Here is a 20,356-nt window from a genome sequence, read left to right as displayed (position 1 = left end):
TCCACCACCAAATATATACGTAAAGGCCACCAGGGCTCCATGAAGACACGGGCTATGTTTGGCATATATACTACTCGGCACACAGTAGTAACAGTAAATAGTAAGTATTGGCTGGCCAACTGACTAACTGAATGAAAGACTGTTGAAATCTATAGGCCGAATGCTTTTGTGTTTCTTTTCTTTTTTTTCCCCCTCTGGAAAACGAAGGTGTGGTTCTTTAAGATTTCTTCCAACTGTAAAAACTTTATAGTTCCATTATATGAAAGTAAAGTGCTCCCTGCCTACGATATGACGATGACGCACTGGTAAGAGTCCAGGCAGGGAACCAAGAGCATGGTTGGGGAGTCAGCTCTCTTGAGTGGAATCCTACATCCATCTCCCCAGCTGGGCAATTCCTTGATCTATGAACTTCCATCTCCTCCCCATAAAATATGGATGGTCCTAGCAACTGCCTCTGTAAGTGATTTTGAGGATTAAAAGAGAAAACATGGACGTCAAGCACATACACAATGCCTAGAATATACACAAGCACTAATAAATGTCAGCCATTACTCCTACAACACTCAGGATCACAGCCTACCTGATATGCCTTTGCACAAAGGAAAAAGTAAGTGTCCGCTCATGAAGCAGATATGGCCTTCTTACAGGAAGACTATGCCCTATTTCATTATTTTACTGCCCTCAGCTATGTCATGGGATTCAGCATGTGTGTTAGGAAGGAAAGATTTTGGGGCACCTGGGTGGCTCAGTTGGTTAAGTGTCCAACTTCAGCTCAGGTCATGATCTCACAGTCCATGAGTTCAAGCCCCTCACTGGGCTCTGTGCCGACAGCTCGGAGCCTGTAGCCGGCTTCCTATCTGTGTCTCCCTCTCTCTCTTCCCCTCCCCCCCCTCCTTCTCTCTCTCCCTCTCTCTCCCACTCACACAAATAAACAAACATTAAAAAAATTAAAAAAAAAAAAGATGGGGTATCTGGGTGGCTCAGTCGGTTGAGCGTCCGACTTTGGCTCAGGCCATGATCTCCGGGCTCGTGAGTTCGAGTCCCACATCGGACTCTGTGCCACCAGCTCAGAGCCTGGAGCCTGCTTCAGATTCTGCGTCTCCCTCTCCCTCCGCCCCTTACCTGCTCATGCTCTCTCTCTCAAAAATAAACATTAAAAAAAAGTTTGATTAAAAAAAGAAAGAAAAGATTTAGCGAATGACTATATTTTCATTTCAATTTATATGTTCTCTTTTATTCCTTTCTTCTTGTGTCCCTATTTGTTCATATCCAGAGAATGCTACCAGCCCTCAACCTCTCCCATTTCTCATTTGTTATAAAAGATGGGTGAGCCTGGAGGAGGAATCTTCCCCAAGAGGAAGCTTAATTCAAATTTTTCAGACCTCTTTGCAGAGCATCCTGCCCCCTCAAAAAAAAAAAAAAAAAAAAAAGTTTCCCCAAAAGTTAATTTTATTCAATTTCAAAATTATTTTAAGAAAATTGACATCCATTATCTAAGATTAGCTAAAGTATCCTCAAATGCCCCCAAACCAAGTTTATGAAATCCCTTCCCAAAAAGAAAGATAAAGATAAAGTTCTTTATCTTTGTCAAGCTTCAATATTAGCAACCAAGGAAAAATCTCCTAAAAGGAAAACTCCAGCTAGGTTCGAGCAGGCTATCACAAAACTATAAGGAACTTCATAAAAAGCTTCTATAATGCATTATCATCTTATAAAATTTAATAAATATACATAGATAAAATTTTATATAAGTGAAAATAAAAACTAGCGTGACTATTTTATATTTTTATAGTAACAGGCATAAAAGGTTATATCAAAGACAGTATAGATAAAATTTTTTGGTCGTATTTTCCTTAGAATCTTGGAAAGACAGTATTAAAAATCCTAATACCTTAAGCTGAATTTATCCCAAAATTCCTAATTTTTTTAATCAGATAATGTTTGTTTTATATAACTGCCAATTCTTACTATCCATGATAACAGGAGTCTGAATGGTATAAACAAATAAATCAAAACTCAGACAAAGCTCATAGTAAATTACATACCTTCTGTGCTCTCAAAAATCCTCATGAACCAACATTAACTAATTTTAATTTTATGTTTTATTACTGCTCTCGCTGATTCTCTTGTGTGGAAATTAATTTGCAGCGAGATGGGCAAAAGAGGCAGCAGGAGAGAAAAGGTCAAAATCAATTCACTTTGAATAAACAGGCTGTAACTGGGAGTTGGCTATATTCACATTTTGTGGATGAGAAAACCAATGTGACTTTTACAAGGTCTCACAGAGAGGCAGCTGTGAAGAAGTCAACACCAGACTGAGAGCAGTATCTACGGGGAAAAAATGGCTGAACGGGACTAAAGGGTGCAGGTCTGTTGTGTCCTGATCAGTCTTTTCAAGAGATGATCAAATGGACACTATGAAGAGGTGGGCTTAGTAGCCAGTACTAAGTAATAGCCATGTTCCATGGAAGGACCCCATTCTACTTCATAACCCACGTTTGCAACACAGAGCAGGCACTGGGTAAATCTAATGAGAGTTAGATAGAATGAGTATTACCGCTATCGGCATCATCACCACTGTTATTTCGCTAACTATTCATTAACTGGGGGCCAGCACGTAGGCCATGATTCCATGATTCCATTTAATACTCAAGAGAACCAGATGAGCAAACTGAGGCACACTGGGCAAGTACATGGAGGACAGACGAGGAAATCACACTCAGTTTTGTTTGGCTACAAAGCCCACACTCTTAAGCAACAGGTTGTCCTCCACTTGGAAACCACAATGGTTCAAGCCAGGATACTGTGGAATCAACTGATTCCACCATGAGGAAGCTCTCCACGGATACAAGCAACAGGAAGTACTGGTGAAATGCAAAGTCTACATAGGGTATTCAAAAAGGAAAGGAGAAGGTACTCACAACTGGGAGAGGTAAGTATAGCTCTGATGGTAACTAAAAGAAATATAAATCCTCTCTCAAAAACTATGGGAAAGAAAGGACTACCAAGTGGGACAAACATAAAAGTTAATTTCAAACAGGAACTTACGCATGATCACAGCAAACCGTAATATAATTACACTGAAATTTCAAGGCATTGATAAAACACTAACCTAGTATTTCCCATTCCTCAAAATGGTCTACCCACGGTGGTCACGTACAACTTATTTTCTCCATTTCAATTCCTATCTCAGGACTCAGTTCCTCACCCAAGCTCCCATCCCACGTCTCTCACCGCCCGCAGAATGGCTCCTGTGACTGTAAGAGTCTCGAGCTCAACTTATCAGTGAGAGGACCCTTTCCACAAAACTACTTCATCCTCCTGACTTTCTTAGAGTTCCACTGAGGCACAGCCATCCTGCCAGTTACCCTGGCTCAAAATGCCAGCAGGATTCTTGATTCTGCTCCCTTCTTTTCTCTCAGACCACAGCATGCATTTGAGGAGCTGCTATCCCACAGACTCCAGTCAGTGCTTTTAAGTCCCTCTCATGCTGATCTGGACCGTCACTGCCTCTTGTAACTTCTCCCCAATTAATCTCCACTTTTCTGCTTCTCAATCTCCATGGCAATCCTTATTGCAACGTGACAACCCCTGCTAGACTTCACGCTCTCTCGGCGCTGAGACCGCGTCCTCCTCTCTCTGAAACCCTGCAGTGGTTCGCACAAAGTCTTTCCCAGAGGCAACACCTCAATAGTTGTATATTGGAGTGAACCCCTCTACTGTGCAGCCACTAAAACTCACTTATGCTTTGAGATGGCTCCAAGAAGCCACCACAATTCCATGACCTGGAGATGGGGCAGCAAGTTCATGAGAGTCAGGAATTTCAAGTGGGTCCAAGGAAATGGTTGAGATAATTAAGCTGATAGCACCGGGAGATGCAGGAAGTCTACACCATGGCCTGTGTTCTCCCAGAGGATACAGATTTTTCACTGATATCTTATGTCCATCCATGTATCATTTTAGACTGTCTCTGCCTTGAAAGAAGAAAGGAATGACTTACACGTCAGAGATGACTCACATGTGAACAGATACTAGGGTAACTTACCTTCTCATGTGTTAATAGATACTAGACGGGAACTTGTAACCAACTTAACTCACTTCAGTGGTACTAGGGAAGCTGACAGACCTTAACCTATTTAAGGAGGTTCTAGATTGCAGCCTATGAGAGCCACAAATAATGCCCGTTTCCACAAACACAGGATTTACACCAAGATTTTCAATATCACTCCAGTGTGACTATTAGTTTACCTTTGGCAAATGCCTGTTTCTCAGCACATGGTACCTAAAATGGGTTTAAAAGCACTAAGATAAGGCAGCCAGGACCCAAAGAAGACTGAACTTGTAGATCTGACCAGCACTGGGTGGAGTAGGAGTTAGGTTAGGGAATTCATCCTGCCACACACAAAAAACAGAACACACAAGCAAATCGCGTTGAATAACAATGGCAGTAAAATAAATATCTGCACGATGCCTGGAGTAAAAAATACTAGACAGCAATTTCCCTGAGGCACACTGAGGTCTTCAGATGGCGGCACTGCTTAAATACCTGATGTCATAGCATCATGCAGATGAGAACAACGCCTGTGCCCAAGGTGCTGGGAAGTGGTTATCTGGGATGAGTATTAAATTCTGTTGAATAGGAAAGTCCTTAGAATGGCCTAAAGAGCCCTCCAGGATCTCCCACTCACTCTCTAGTTATGTCTCTGAATCTCCACTCCCAGCGTATTTCTACCCTCACCCCAGGTCCCATCCAGCCACACTGGCCTCCTTCCTGTTCCTGAACTGACCCAGGCCACCCTCCAGCCTTCAGTCTCTGCCTTTATGTCCCCCCCCCCCCCCCCCCCCCCCCCCTCCCCCCTTTTTCTCCCCCCCCCCCCCCCCACAGAATCACAGGGCTCCTTTGCTTACCTCGCCAGTCTCTGCACAAAAGTCCCTTCTCAAAGAGGCCCATCTATCCACCCTAATTAAAACTGAAGCCTGACCCCTTCTCTCAACAGCCTGAATGAGCCGCCTTCTCCTGCCCAATTTTTTCATAATTATCATCTTCTAACCTACCACAGAATTCACTTATATTTTGTTCATCATTTATTGTCTGTTCCCATCCACAGCCACCCTCAAACGCACACACTCGAAGGAAAGTTCTATGAGGGCAAGGAATTATGCTTGCTTTTATTCATAGGCTCATCCCCAGGGGCTAGAGAAAGGTGTAATATAGATTAAGAGCTCAATCAATACTTGCTACATGACTGATGAAGGGAATGCATGAATCACAGAGCTGTCATTGAGTTACAGGGTATTCTTCTGCGAAATTCATCATGCATATTACGTGAGAAACACTGTGCTAGGCACTACAGGCAAGAAAGGAGTCAGAGACAAGAGTCTCTGCCCTCAAACCATTCGTTCCAAAATTGCCTCATAGGTTATATTAGGGCAAAGGATGCCACACCCACTTAATCTATTCACCCACTTCCTCCAACATCTGCTAGACACCTGCCTAAATGCAGTTTACAATGGCAAGGATCTGTGCTCTGAGCAGCTGAGCAGTCCTTTTTAAGAAAAGTTCCCACACAATTCTTTCAAGTAAAACTATTGCATAAATTATTGAGAAAGACTAGAGCATAACCCGTGCACTTTCAATATGTGCTCAGTTACAAAAATGTTGCCAAATGTTTTCTTTTTAATTTTTTAATGTTTTTATTTATTTTTGAGACAGAGAGAGAGAGGGCATGAGCAGGGGAGGGGCACAGAGAGGAGGAGACACAGAATCTGAAGTGGGCTCCAGGATCCGAACTGTCAGCACAGAGCCTGACGTGGGACTCGAACTCACAGAGTGTGAGATCATGACCTGAGCCAAAGTCGGACGCTCAACTGACTGAGCCACCCAGGCGCCCCAAAATGTTGCCAAATGTTTAGCTCAAAGGAACCAAATCAACTTAATATATTTCCAATAAACAATTAACTAAATGTGAATGTTTACGATTGATACCAATTGCTTCAATGAACATTCACTATAGTTTTTCAGACCTTTAAGGACTTCTGGTTTCGTCAAAATGCATGAGGTATCAGTAAATAACGTCTGGACCCTGTTCTCTTGGTTCCGTCTTAAACTGAGGGGAAAGTATGGCAGATCATTATTGAGAGCCCATGTACCTATCTCACCTGGCCAGCCTGCCTTTTCTTTCTCTTCTCTCCCTAGAGACAAATACCTCCTAAGTATCTGCATTCATGGCATCCTGTGGCTCCTCTCACATAAACGTGCAGATGTTAACAGCTCTGTAGGGTTCTGTAGGCCATGAAAAAACATCTCAAGAATCTTGTAAGTGCTGACGAAACTTGCCTGAATTGCCCACACTACCTCCTCCCCCACATTCCTTAAGCATCATTTGTTTTCCTGAATGTTTCGGTGGGGGGGGGCGGGGACGGATATAAAAAAAAATAATCTACCGGTTGAGGTGAGAACCTCTAGCCAAAAACAAATACAGAATTTTAAAAGTAAAGAGCCAGTTTAAACACTGATGCAACTAACCCGTGTATGTGGGTTGTGTCTAAGGCAATGGTAACTTGGAACTCTTTTTTTTTTTTTTTTTTTTTTAAATTTTTTTTTTCAACGTTTTTTATTTATTTTTGGGACAGAGAGAGACAGAGCATGAACGGGGGAGGGGCAGAGAGAGAGAGGGAGACACAGAATCGGAAACAGGCTCCAGGCTCCGAGCCATCAGCCCAGAGCCTGATGCGGGGCTCGAACTCACAGACCGCGAGATCGTGACCTGGCTGAAGTCGGACGCTTAACCGACTGCGCCACCCAGGCGCCCCGACTTGGAACTCTTTAGACATTCAACCACCAGCAACATCTGCCCCCACCCCGATCCCACAATTCCGCTGCAGAAAGTCTGACCAGCCAAACATTGCCTCGCAGACTAAATGAAAATACTTGAAGGATTGTTTCCTGCAATTAAGCTCATCATTCAGGCAACAGCTCCTTATTGTCCCCATTTGAGTGTATTCAAAAATTCCTTTCAAATGGCTTGTAGCTAATATTAACATGTAACTAATTAATGAAGTTACTGTTTATTATGAATTAAAACTTTTGTCTCTAACATCCTTCAAATAACCACAATTATCACACCGACTCAGAAGGCATTTTGGCTTCCTTAAGTTAAACTCCAAAAAAAAAAAAGGAAGGTAGGAGGGAGGGAGAGAGAGAGAGAGGGAGAGAGAGAGAGAGAGAGAGAATGCGCGTGCGTGTGTGTGTGTGTGTGTGTGTGTGTGTGTATAAAGCAACTGAAAGAATGTCACTTGTAAAAATGTTTCAAATTCACTGAGATACATTTTGGCTAAGAAGAAATTTTAAAAAACAATCCAGGTTGTTTGAGGGGACATGGATTTTGCCACAAAATTCCTTGAGTTTTCTTCCTAATATAATTCTAGATCAAGAGCAACAGACTACAGATGCTGGGTACTACTACCATGTAATATTTTAACAGTGTTTTATTCAAAAGATAACAGTACCAGAAAAGGACTTCCAGCAAGATGCTGCCAACTGTTTAAATATTCCTCGAAACCAGCCCAAATGTTTTAATTGTGCTCAGCGTGTCAATGGTAGATCGGGCATCTTTTAGGAACTGGGCACTGTGCTGGGTCTTTTAAATGAATTATCTCATTTAACTCTCACAATAATATCGTGGTTTTAGGTACTAATTTTCCCTTTCGACAGATGAGAAGACACATGCCACAAGAGGTTAAATAATTGCTCAGAATCCAACATCAAGCAAATGGCAAGGCCAGAATCCAAGAGTTTTTCTGATACTAACATCCATGCTCATTCCAATTCAACAGAATGCCTCCGTGGATTTAAAGGATCATCTCACTCCTTCGATAGTTATTTAGTGCCTACTAAAAGCATGACACATGGCAGCTCAAGTTATCCTTTGAAAGATTAATTTAGATCATGTCACTTCTGATGGCTTCTAGACATGGTAAGAATAAAACCCCAACTCCTGGCCATGGCTGCCTGAACTTGGCTCAAGCTACCTTTGAAAATGCCAATCATGTTCTCACCTCAGGGCTTTTGGACTTGCTATTCCTCTCCCACTAAATCTTCAGATGCTCAGGTCTCGGCAGAAACCTCACCTCCTTAAAGGGGCCTCCCCTGACAATCCAATCTAAGTGAGCACCCCCCCCCCCAGCCATCACCCTCCCTCCCCTCCCACCTCCTCTTTCTAGACTGTTTTTTAATAGTACTTAGCCTTAGCCTGGTCTGAAATTATCTTGTGGATGTATCTGTTTCTTTGTTTATTGTTGCATTCCTCCCAACTAAGATACAAATGCCCTGAGAGGAGGGACTCCCCAGCCCACTCACCAGTGATTCCTCAACACCTAAAACAGTGTCACACCCACCGTGTAAGCTCAGTAAATAAATATTTGTTAAATGGATGACTGAACTCCCGGTGCCATGGAGACACATACATAATTAGATACAGGCCTGACCCTCAAAAAGTGTTCAATCTATAAAGGGACGGCGACACAAATAATCCCACAAGGCAATATGCCCTAAGTGCCATAAATGAAATTAGAAAAAAAAATTATGTAGTTTTAAAACGGAAATTTTTTGTAAAAAAATCATATACCGACATAATGTTAAAAACTACTTATAGTTTCATCAAGAAAGAAAGAAGAGAGGAAGATAAATTAATGCAGGAACAGGAGAGAGAACACACACACACACACACACACACACACACACACACTCATGTTATTCCTCAGAGCGGAAATGCTCAGTTCAGTCACGGCTTGGAAGATATAAACATCATTGAAATTCAAAAGCAGTTCTGAAAGAGAGGACGCCTCAATTGGTATGCAAGGGATGTCTCCTCCCCCTGAATACATTATGAACTTGCAGCCTGCTAATATGCCATGCTATCATAAGCACCAGATGGGGCAGTAGGCAGTACATGTCCCATCAAACCTCAAGAAGATGTATTAATGTTCATGCTCTTTAAAAAAAAAAATCCTTTGCTTGTGTCCCTAGACTTCCACATTTCTTAGCATTCAGTCACTTTCTCTCAAAGCCCAGTCCTCCAGGGCTGCCCCTCTTCACCAGATGGTGCCAGGAATCATTTCAATCTATTTTATCACAGGAGGCAAAGGCCACAAAGCGTGTCAGATGACGCTTACTGAAGGCACACCAAGCACAAAAGAGAACAACAGAAGATACAGGAGACATAAGAAATAAATCTTCTCCAGGCACTACTGACGAAACATTTTTTAATTATGCTGAACCCTTATTTACGTTCAACACAGAGAGAGGAAAAAAAAAAAAGACACTTTCCTATGTCTAAACTTTCAAGACTACCTGATATTAGCATGAAATTGTAGTCTACCAAAATAACGTCTACAGAGGCCCCATCACCTAAACTCACAAAATTGTGAATCATCAAAAGGTGGCCTCAAAATGAGGCCAGGGCATAATAAAAGGTACCTGAGTGTACTGAAATAAACTCACTTGTTTAAAAGCAACTATCAGAACAAATAACATCTCTGAATCAGGTGAAACGCACCCTCTCTTTAGGATCTCTGTCAATTTAGCTGTGATGTGTGGGAATCTGAATATGCCATTAGAAACTAAGGATCTGAATAAATACATTATTAGTAATTTCTTATTATTTTTTAAATACATCACTTAAAATAAATAAATTGCCTTGATTTCCATTTATCTAGGATTTCCACTAGTTTATGATCACAAAGGGGTATTTTCTCTAGAATACAGAAGGAGACAAAAATTGTAATTTACAACAGTGCTTCTCAAACGTCAACGCGTTTCAGAATCCTCTGAGAACTTGTTCAAACACAACTGCAGGGTCACCCCCGGAGTCTCTGATCATGGGTTTGGTGTGGGACAAAGAATGTCCCTTTCCACAAAGTTCCCAGGTGATGGCTACTGGTCTGCGAACCCACTTTATCTAAGTCATTCTGTACCTTGTTTCCAAAGTGCTCCCTCACCGTTAGAAAGTCTGGTATCTGTGCAGAACATCACAATATCCTGATAAAAACAGAGCCACTCGGTTGATAAGCTAAACTGACCTATGAATTTTTTAAAAGGCACAAATTAAGAGAAATACCAAATACCTGTCAAATTGGCAAGATTATTCTTTTCAGGTATACCATATAATAATAGTCCCTGAAACTCTAAAGTCCTGCCCTGTTCCTTTCAAAGGATTCAATGTAAATGTTGAAACACATAGAAGAAGGCAAATACATTTCAAGAAAGAGAGCTGCATTAATGCGAGAAATTACATGTTTTTCACGAGAATACTATATATATCATGCACTGAATAGATTATCTTAGCAAGCTCTCTGGAGTTTTGAGGATAAATTTTATCAGCCTATCACATTACTACTCATCTAAGATTATTGGTTGAAGAAACTGCTTGGCTGAATTTCCTGTGTAACTGAAACGATGAAAATATTTCATTAATATTTGTCTTTTGCTAGAATCTTACTCAATATGTCTGCTAGAAGACTGAAACCTTACACCCCTCCTCCCAAACGACACACAAGTGCTCAGGTAAAGGGACAGCCAATTTCCCAAAATACTGTGTACCATTGTCAAAAGCCCTGGACTTTGTTTCTGATTTCAGTAATTATGCCAGAAAGGGTTTAAGTGTTATACATTGCATTATACACATATGATCATGATAAACTGATTTATAATGCATGCAATTTTTTTTTTTTTAACATTTATTTTTGAGACAGAGAGAGACAGAGCATGAACGGGGGAGGGTCACAGAGAGAGGGAGACACAGAATCTGAAACAGGCTCCAGGCTCTGAGCTGTCAGCACAGAGCCCGACGCGGGGCTCGAACTCACAGACCGCGAGATCGTGACCTGAGCCAAAGTCGGACACTTAACCGACCAAGCCACCCAGGAGCCCCAGACGCATGCAATTTTAACTACGACACAGCTAGCTACCAATGAAGTTGTATGGCCGAAAAACAAATGCATTATGTTTCCTTCATGCTGAAAGCAGATACTTGATTCTTAAACTTCATTTACCAAAACTTCTCCAAGAGTCACTTATTTTTTCCCCCTCATAATTAACATGCTCTGTGCATTATTTCCTTCCTTTAAGATCTCGGTGAGTCCCAGTTCACCTCTCATCCACTCACTGACTCATTAAGCAAACATGTGCTGATTGCCTACTATATGCCACGCTCACAGGTAGTCTGGAATGGAATTATTAGAACGAAGAACTCAAGATCATAATGTAAATGGCAGCTTTATCAAGAAGAGTTGATGATGTTTCAGATGTCTATTTTAAACAACAAAGAAGAGTATGTATCTTGGGAGACATAAAAGGTTAGACAGAATTCATCTCTCTAGCAACATCCCCTACCAAGTAACAGAAAAATCAGTGTGTGTGGGGGGCGGGGGGGGGGGGAGGGAAGCCTCTGAATCACTGAATTGAAGCTGCAATAACTGAAAAAAGCCAAGATGGACTTTTCTTAAGCATGTATCTTATTATTTTATTCACCATCCTAAGTTTGGTGACCTTTCCAAGTTAGCAAATGACTGGAATGGGTAAAAGGGTGGGCGCATTCAGTGAAAAGGGGTGAGCAGATGACAGAGATGGGAGAAAATCCTATCGGGTGTCAACAGAATTTGGAAAATCCCATCAAATGTGCACAAAAAAACTCATCAAGCACCAGAGTGTAGAGCCCTTTTGTGTGGCTCAAACACTATCCCCCTTTTTAAGTCCACAGAGCACCACGGTCTGCCTTTAATAATTACTGCTTGCATGTAAACTATGCTTTTTAGGGGCACACAGCACCTTTCCAATCATGACTATCACCGTCCTGTGAAGTAAAAGTCAGCAAGGCAGAATAATTGTCTCTAAGACAAAGAACGTGGAGCTGGGGCAGACAGTAAGCTGACTTGTTCCTGGTCACGCCACTAAGTGGAGGAACCTTGATTCACACCCAGGAATTGACATTCTCTACCCCCTGTGCTCTTCAAAAAGATGGCCTGATAAAACACCACATATTAATCGTGCATAATATAAATCCAAGTTGTAAAGCAAAAGGTAAAACATGTTCAGCACTCACTGAGCAAGACTATCGCTGAGTGAGAAGACCATGGCCATCCAAAATGATTGCCAGTAAGTATAAAAATTTTAAACCAGCAAACAGAAGCAACTCTGTGGCTTAAAGAGATTCTCTTCTACTCTTTGGAAAACACCGCCAAATGGCTGAATTCTCCGAGAGGTTTTGATGGAAGGTATATTAACATCACATCGATAGGGTCCCAAATGCTTTACTCCCACAATGCGAGTAAGACGTAAATAAAGACGAAAAACAAATAGACATTCCCTTCAGCAGCAAACAGTTAAATAATACAGACAGGTAAACTCTTCCTCTCAGCAAAGTTCTTCGGAGAGACTCCTAAAGTGTACAAAATGGAAAAAGTTTTAAAAGTCTGGTTATGTCTACATTTACCACTTTTTTTGTTTTGTTTTGTTTTGTTTTGTTTTGTTTTTTGTTTTTTGGCCATGTCATTCTCACAAGCAAATGCTGGTAAGGAAGAGCATGCCTGGGTAATTAACAACCGGGCTCTGCCTCTGATTTCTATCACTCTATATTTTATAAACCAATGATAAGGAGTATTCTGGGAAGTCTAGAAGAAAACAGGGTGCTTTCTAAGAACACAAATTTTCATTTCCATCCCTTTAATATTTTCCTAGGCTGTACAAAGACAACTCATGCCAGAGCAGAAAGGAAGAAAATAAATGTTAACAGGCCTTTCAAATGAAGTGTTCCCCTAAGTGCTGAGTGTACAGGTTCAGATACAACCATAATAAAGAGGAAACAATGCCCATCTCACACGGAAAGTGTCAGAATCCAGGCCCTTCCTCATTCTGGTCATATCCTTGTCAGGACACATGTTAAGCATTTCAAATGCAAGAATATATAAATTGTTACCACAGAACCCTCAAATTTTATTGTGCGTCTTCCTCCCAATAACCCGACAACCATTAAAGCAGACAAGTCCTGAGGAAGGCAGTGAAGTTAAATCATACAAAGTTCAAATGTAAAGTAATGGGATGCTCAGAAGCGCAGCAACTGTCTTTCTCAAACTTCCAAATAACTAAGCACACCCTCAAAATCATCTCAGCTTAGTAAGAATGGTTTGTTTATTTTGTCAAACTCTTTAAGACTCTTGTTCAAGCTATAAACACATGATAAAGATACCCTCTAATACCCCTTCTTCCTAAAGAGCATTTCTGCCCATCTAATTACATAGCTCTTAAGGCCAAACTCTTTACAGTATCATGTTCTCGTCGGTTCTTTCAAAATTATATTCTTGCATGAGCAGCAAGTACCCGACACGATGTTAATAAACCACACAGAATTAAAAGAATCCCTCTAATAAAGTGAGTACACTTATCGTCCAGCCTTTAAAAAAGAAATGTGGAAAACAGAAATGAAAGCTTCTAGAGAAAGCATCCCACAATTTTAAAAATCAACTGCTTCTTTTTAGGGAGGGAGGGGCATGCGGAAGAAAGGTATCTGCTTTCCTACAGTGTCCCCATCGTCTGGAATCACTGTGTCTGCAGGCCTAGAACCTTCCTGGGGCAGAATCATGGGTCCCCAACAGTCTCACTACCAAGAGATCTGACTTTTTTTAATTTTTATTGTTTAACCACACAATGTTGGTGAACAAAACGATCTGGTCTGCCAATATGCTGAATATATCATCTGCTTTCCAATTTTCTACTAACCTGAGACATTGGAAAATCCTATCTGGGCTTCTGATCAACAAAAGATAAGCAGGTTTACCTCTTTCCCAAAGCCTAGAAAGGTGCTGTTTTAGTTAGCCTGTACAGTTTTGACAAAGAATAAATCTATGATTTCTATCAGACTTTTCAAAATAATGACGTTAGCCCCCTGATGCCTATTAGTCTCACTGCACTCTTTCAAAAGGAGTAGAAATACACAGAGAACTACCCATCCTAACCTATTTTATCCAAGATATTCTTGATGATTAAGGCTAATGTTGTACCATTTTTATTTTTCAGCAAAGAGAACAACTCTACTCCAAATTCAAACATCCCCCTTTAAATCTTTCCATCTAGCTTCCATTACAAAATATCCTGTCTTCAAGCCACAACATCCTCCCCCGTCCTCAAAAAGAAAACAAGAAAGGAATCCAAAATCAGACAAACCAGAGCATCCTTCCTCTGCCATTTAACTGGATCTATGTGTCCTTGGGGGCAAAGCTTAATTTACCTGATCTTCAGGTTTCAAACAGATCACGTGGTCACAGAAACCATTTACAGAACAAGGGCAGTGAGACCTAGAAAGTATATAAGGTGCCTAGCCCTGGGCCTGGCATGGGCCAGTTTTCAATAATAGGCTGCTCTTCCTATACTATCAGAGATTTATTCTGTTCAGAGATGGCAGTTATATATTCCCTTTGAGATTAAGAGGATTTCCTGATTCCTTTGATTGGAACTCTATGGGTTGAAAAACATAATTAAGCTAGACATTCTCAGAAAGTACATTTACATTAATATTAATTAATGCAAACAGCTGTTTGAGAAAGCCAGCCAGATAAACCTGCTTCTTGGTCAGGTGTGAAATCCTATTGTTCTCAAGTTATGAGTCATTTAAATTAATGACTTATTCCACCAGATACAGTTAGCTACCCAAGAACCACAACAGTACGCAAAGAAACCGCTTTCGAGAAATACTATACCCACTCTCGCACACAGAAATTAAAATTTAATAAACAAAAAATGAATGTCCTGTCTTCGGTATAAGAACAACAAAGTAAAAAATGTTAAGTTACATTAACGAAGATCCAATCTGATGCAACATAAGACAGGCATGGGTTTCTAATAAGCACTAGATTGGCCCATTGCCCACCCTCCCGCTACGTCCTGGACTTCTAAGGCACCCAGGTACTCCCTCACCTCTGGGTTCCTTTACCTGTCTCCTGTCTCCAGGCTCTCATTACTCTACATCCTAATTACTGTCTCCTTCTCTACCTAGAGCTCTACAACTCAAAACTCCTTGAGGGCATGAAGGGAACCGAACCCTAGTCATCCGGTCCTTGGCACATTTTCAGCAACCTACCAATGTCTACCACCTGCACTTCCTTATGACAGTAACCTTTCCCTTGCCATAGCCTTGCATTATTCAATCTGCTTAGCCCCCTAGTGATTAACCACAGTGAGGTTCTCTCATTTCCAAACAATTAGAAGGCAAATCTGATGGCATACTTCTGCCACAGGTCAAGTGACTATTGCTAGAGAATTTTCTCCCACATCCCTCTGCAGTCCTGGTGTAAGAAGGGAGAAAGCATACAGTAAGAGCAATCCAGGGTGGAATATGAAAGACAATAAAGTAAGACTGACACTGGTCTGGTAACGTGTATATGAGATTTAGCAGTGGCATGGTAAAGAGGGTGGCCTGGAGAATCTTCTTTCTTTAATAAACCACCTGAGCAAGTTGCTCAACCTCTATGAGCCAGTTTCAACATCTGTAAACTAAAGGCATTTGCCAGATCAACCTCCCAGCTCTGAAAGGTATTTGTTCCTCTGATGACTCAGAAGGCTGCTCAGAATATTATAGTTACAGCATCTTCTTTGCAAACATCAGATGTCAGTGTAATGATGAGACGGTTAATAAACATTTCTAGACTCTATAATGCCCACCAAGCGGAATGTTTACTCTAAGAAGTAAAAATAAACTAGTTGTCTTATGAAATCATCAGAAATGACCACCACCACCACCCCCCCCCAAAAATTAAACACTTATCTTTTTCAACAGACCATTAACTACACAGAAAGATGCCTTGCAAAAGTTTCCAAGTATTATTGAAAATATATAGAATGAAAAGGTCAAGGACTCAAAAATATTAACAGAAAATAACTGGACAAGAAAAAGGAAGTGGTGCCAGAGATTGAAGGGAAGCCGGAACTACTAAGTGACAAAGAAGTCACGCCTGTACAATCTACATTTATAATGGGGTATCTGCAGCTTATACAGTCTTCTTTTAATAGCTGGCCGGAGGCTTGTTTGATACAGCAAAGAGTTAGCCCAACACAACGGAAAATCAACCTGCAAGGTAAAACTGAGTGACAGTGGATGGACTGTTGTGTTTTTTGCTGTTGCATAATAGCATTTATAGATTAATCTATTTAAAAGAAAATAACCAGGTGCATTACCCAAATGTTCAGTTACCAGGGACACTAACAGTTGTCTGTCCGTGGCAATTTCATCTCTGTTTTTTACACAAATCATCGCTTGCAAGCACTGATGTTAAAAACAGAAAAACAGTCTAGTACACAGTGGCTATAAATGCCAAATCAATTTTCAGCAGATAATAAAGTCCATGTTTTACAATCAGCAATGCACTGTTTTACTACCCAAAAATGTAAGCTAATAATATATAGCTCTACTAAATGGAAAATGCAGATATGCTGCTAAAAAACGGGCCGGCTGTGAGAAGATGGATCATTTCTGCAGGGACCTTCTTAAAGCTATGTGTAAGTGTTTTGAAAATATCACATGATGTGGCCATGTGTTAAAAATTACAGCCAGTTAAGTTCTCTGCTAAGAAAAATATGTGGGCAATTTATGAAATGCACTCCAGGATGGAGATGTCTTAAGTAAAACCAGATTTTGAAAACAGACCTTTTTTTTCTTTTTTTTTTTTTTTTTTGGAAACTTGAACTTAAAAAAAAAAAGTTCCAGGCACATCTGGAGAGCAGGACCATTGAGAAAGGGTGGTCTGACCTCATACTAGCCATCTTCTGAAAGAACAGCACTATTTCTGGGCTACACTCACTGTGCTCGCTTATTGTCCTTTTAAGGAAACAGTCCTGAAAGCATTTTGTAGGTCAACATATGGTCTTTGATAATATTATACACAGATTGATAAAAATATAAATGTTTCAGAAAGCTCAGAGGCATCTCCTCCCGAAACAATATAATGTCCAAGGTGTCTCAGCCATCTCACAAGAAAACATTTTCCTTTTCTTAAACACAAGGATCTAGTTGTTACAAAGTGACAGGCAGTGACATGATATTTCCTTATATTAAGTTCAATCATAAAAAAAAAGTTTTATCTATTTCTTTAAAGCAGGAGCGGTCTCCTTTAACTTTTTAAATAGCTCGTTTTGTTAACAGTATGCTATCAACAGCTAAAGCATGTTTTTTTAACCAAAATAGTTCTAGAAATCCTAAACTGAGACTTTTTTTTTAACCTACCCACCCCCACAGATTGGTATGTCTTTGAATAAGTTCAGTCTGTGCACATTTGTTTCCAGGAATCCCCATTTTTATGAAAAAAGGTCCCAGATTTGAGAATTGTTGCATCAGGTTTGACACAACCAGGAACCAGGTCTGACCATGACCTACCGAAATAATAATAATAACAACAACAATAATAATAATAATAATGAGGAGGAAGAGGAGGAGGAGAAGAGGGAGAAGAAAAAGAGGAGGAGGAGGAGGAAGAAGTTGTTGATATAAACACGTAGTCAAAGAAAAACAAAAAACAGCGACAATATCAGATTACCCAAAACACATCCTTTTAATCTACTACACATAATGTCTTATTTAAAAATATAAAATCTGTCCCAGATGGTTAAAATTGTCCATTAATATAAGTACATATGTATGGACGAAAATATGCTAAAAACATATTAAGAGGCAGTCCATCCGTTAGGAGAGTTTAAAAAGTGCAGATGGGTGTCAAAAATAGCCAAGTGTCAGATCTGCTCAAGTATCGCCATTCTGGCACATGCTTATAGTCACAGCTGTTAATATATTCTCTGCATCCAAGTACAAGGTTTTCTAACACAGTTGATGAGAGAGAGAGAGTGAGAAACACTGCCACTCTTCAGGCTACTGCTTTAGAACCAGTCAGATATTAACGACTTAACACTGAAACAAACTTATCGGTGATCCTAAAACTTTATAGTTCAATGTATTTGCAATAAGGATGCTTTGAAGATGACTTTAAAATCATGGAAGCACCTAAGCAGTCGGGGCTGGCAAGGGTCCTAACTAATCTCTCTCACCTATTATCGCTTACAAATGGCTTTGGGCTATTAAAGGGTTTTAACCAAAACAAAACAGAGACTCTTCAAAATGCTGGTAAGTCAGATCACGCACTATATATTAAGAGCACAGACACAAAGACGACTCAAGGTATGACACAAGAATCAGAGGAAACTGTGCTACAATATTCTGGCGGAATAAGGAAAAAAAGAAAACCACACAAATACTTTTTCACACCGATTCCCTATCACATACCCAACGCACATTGCATCTTTAGTTGTGCGGTGCATATAAATCAAGATGAGAGCTTAAAGAGTTAAAATGACCTTTCAAAGACCTCAGTCATTGTCTTTCTGTAAATTGATTTTCCCCATATTTCAGCTACATACACTCCTTGTCTACTGAACTAATGAAAAAGTGCACTTCTGTCACAAATGCATCCTTTCTGCACAGAGATCAATAATGAAGAGGACTACAAGACACATCCTGAAGGGGAAAACATTCTTCAAACAACTGGCAATACCTACACACAACTGTGGTTGCAGAAAACTGGCAGATAATGTTTCAAAACACCATCTGTGAGGTGTACAAACTCTGTGACCAAGCACAGTCTCTTCTGCCTGTCCTACCCAAATAATCTGCACAAATCAGCCAGCTGGAGGATCTCTCCCTGCCCTGTCTTTTTTAGCTGGGGACAGGCTGCTCAAAGTAGGTTCACGGCAATCCAGACAGTTCTTGAGAAGAGCAAGAAACAACCCATTCTCCATCAGGCTCCCCCCTCCCCCCCGCCCCCAGCCTTCTCTCTCCGTAAGCAGAGACTTCACTGGCCACCATCACGGAGACACTCGAGGCTCCAAAGATAACATGCTTCAGAGGAAACTGACATACACTAAATTTCCAGGACCACAACAGCTTCAGTAATCTAGCAGACTTTTTATTTTTAATGAATCGATTTCAATTATTTGCCTTATGACATCTAAGGACTGTGATTTAAGGCAAGACTGAAATCGTTTGCAGTTCCAAAGCTCCCTTCACTTTCTCTGACATAAACAGCTTTTTAAAGAGACCTTATCCCAGGATTCTGCCACAATCTGAAAACTCTCTCCACCGATGAAATGTCCAGGATACAAGGTACAGATGACAGTCACAAAATCCGTAACAGAAGCGATACTTCTTACTTGGGCTCAATGTGGCTGTACTTTCCCCTCAGCCTTTAAAACACACCTCCCAAATTCCGAAAGCAAAGCCTTCACACCCTGTGCCCCTGTATCTAGATCTCGATGGCTCTCCTTATGCCACCTTCCCCTCCTCACCTCTGTCACCGCCCCCCCCCCCCCCCCCCCCCCCGCCTATGTAAATTACGTGGGGCAGAAGGTATTTTCCATGCATAATAAAAAGTAAGCTTTCTTCATTTCAAAATCAGAGAAAGAAAGCAGAGCAGGGCGAACTCACCAGGCATCCTTGTTGAATCCAGCGTCCACACGGAAAGTGACTCTCTCCTAAAATCAAGCGCGATCGGGGCTCATGCCTCCTGTTCTGGAATGAGCGCCGGCAGAGAGAGGAGGGCCGTCAGAAGGGGCTGGGGCGGCATAGCCCGAGGCAGGGTGCTGGGCGCGTGCGCCTGCCAGGCGGAGACAGATGGAGAGCTGACACTCCGGATTGCACTTGGAGCAGAAATGTGGATGATGACAGGAGCACATGTGGCCTTGAACCCAGCCCTGTCTCCTCAGGCAGAACAATGACAGGGATGTGTGTGCAAAGTATCGCAACCCCTACCTCCCCTTACCCACTGTACCTCTCTGGGCAAGTTCCAGAGCACCAAAGAACAGAAAGTAAAATGCAGAATGATAAGCTAAATGCTGAATAATTCATTCATCACCACCCCCATCCCGTTACAAGTTAACCCTTATTTTGCCAAAAGAATGGAAAGTAGACGGGCCCCCTACCACTGCTCACAATGAAACGCTCCCCTTCCATCCTCTCATGTTAACAGCCATAATTGGAAACTCTATTTAAAAACCGACGTAGGCACCAACCTCAAAGCTTGTTTATTGAACTGGAAATCCGAAACAGTATAAAAACATTTTTTTAAGACTTTGTATTTTGTGCCAGTTTATCCTACTGAACAAAGTATCCGAATCATTCCCTTTGTCAGCTTCTCAGTAGTATGTGTAAAATAGAACACTTTTTAGAAGCAGAAGCAGACCACTTTTATTTTACTAGAGTGCTTTTAACCCCCTGGGATCCCTGCGTTGATGTGCTCCAAACATTTTCAGCTTACTCTCTTCTAC

General features: G+C 41.1%; 1 protein-coding gene across 4 annotated transcripts in view; it reads right to left on the bottom strand.

Moving 5' to 3' along the window:
- RUNX1T1 (RUNX1 partner transcriptional co-repressor 1) overlaps positions 1-20,356 on the bottom strand; it is a 139,263-nt gene that overhangs the window by 79,447 nt on the left and 39,460 nt on the right. Inside the window, exon 1 of one of the 4 annotated variants that reach the window (XM_049633165.1) lies at positions 19,518-19,996. The exons of the other annotated variants lie outside the window; for them this stretch is intronic. Coding sequence (XP_049489122.1) covers positions 19,518-19,524 — 7 coding nt within the window. The 5' untranslated portion in view covers positions 19,525-19,996. Of the gene's footprint in view, positions 1-19,517; positions 19,997-20,356 lie in introns of those variants that run through there. 4 annotated transcript variants of the gene reach the window in all.

Source organism: Panthera uncia, chromosome F2, assembly GCF_023721935.1.
Source record: "Panthera uncia isolate 11264 chromosome F2, Puncia_PCG_1.0, whole genome shotgun sequence".
Classification (NCBI taxonomy): domain Eukaryota; kingdom Metazoa; phylum Chordata; class Mammalia; order Carnivora; family Felidae; genus Panthera; species Panthera uncia.
The sequence above is the reverse complement of the archived record's forward strand: the minus strand, read 5'-3'. Positions and strand labels throughout refer to the sequence as shown.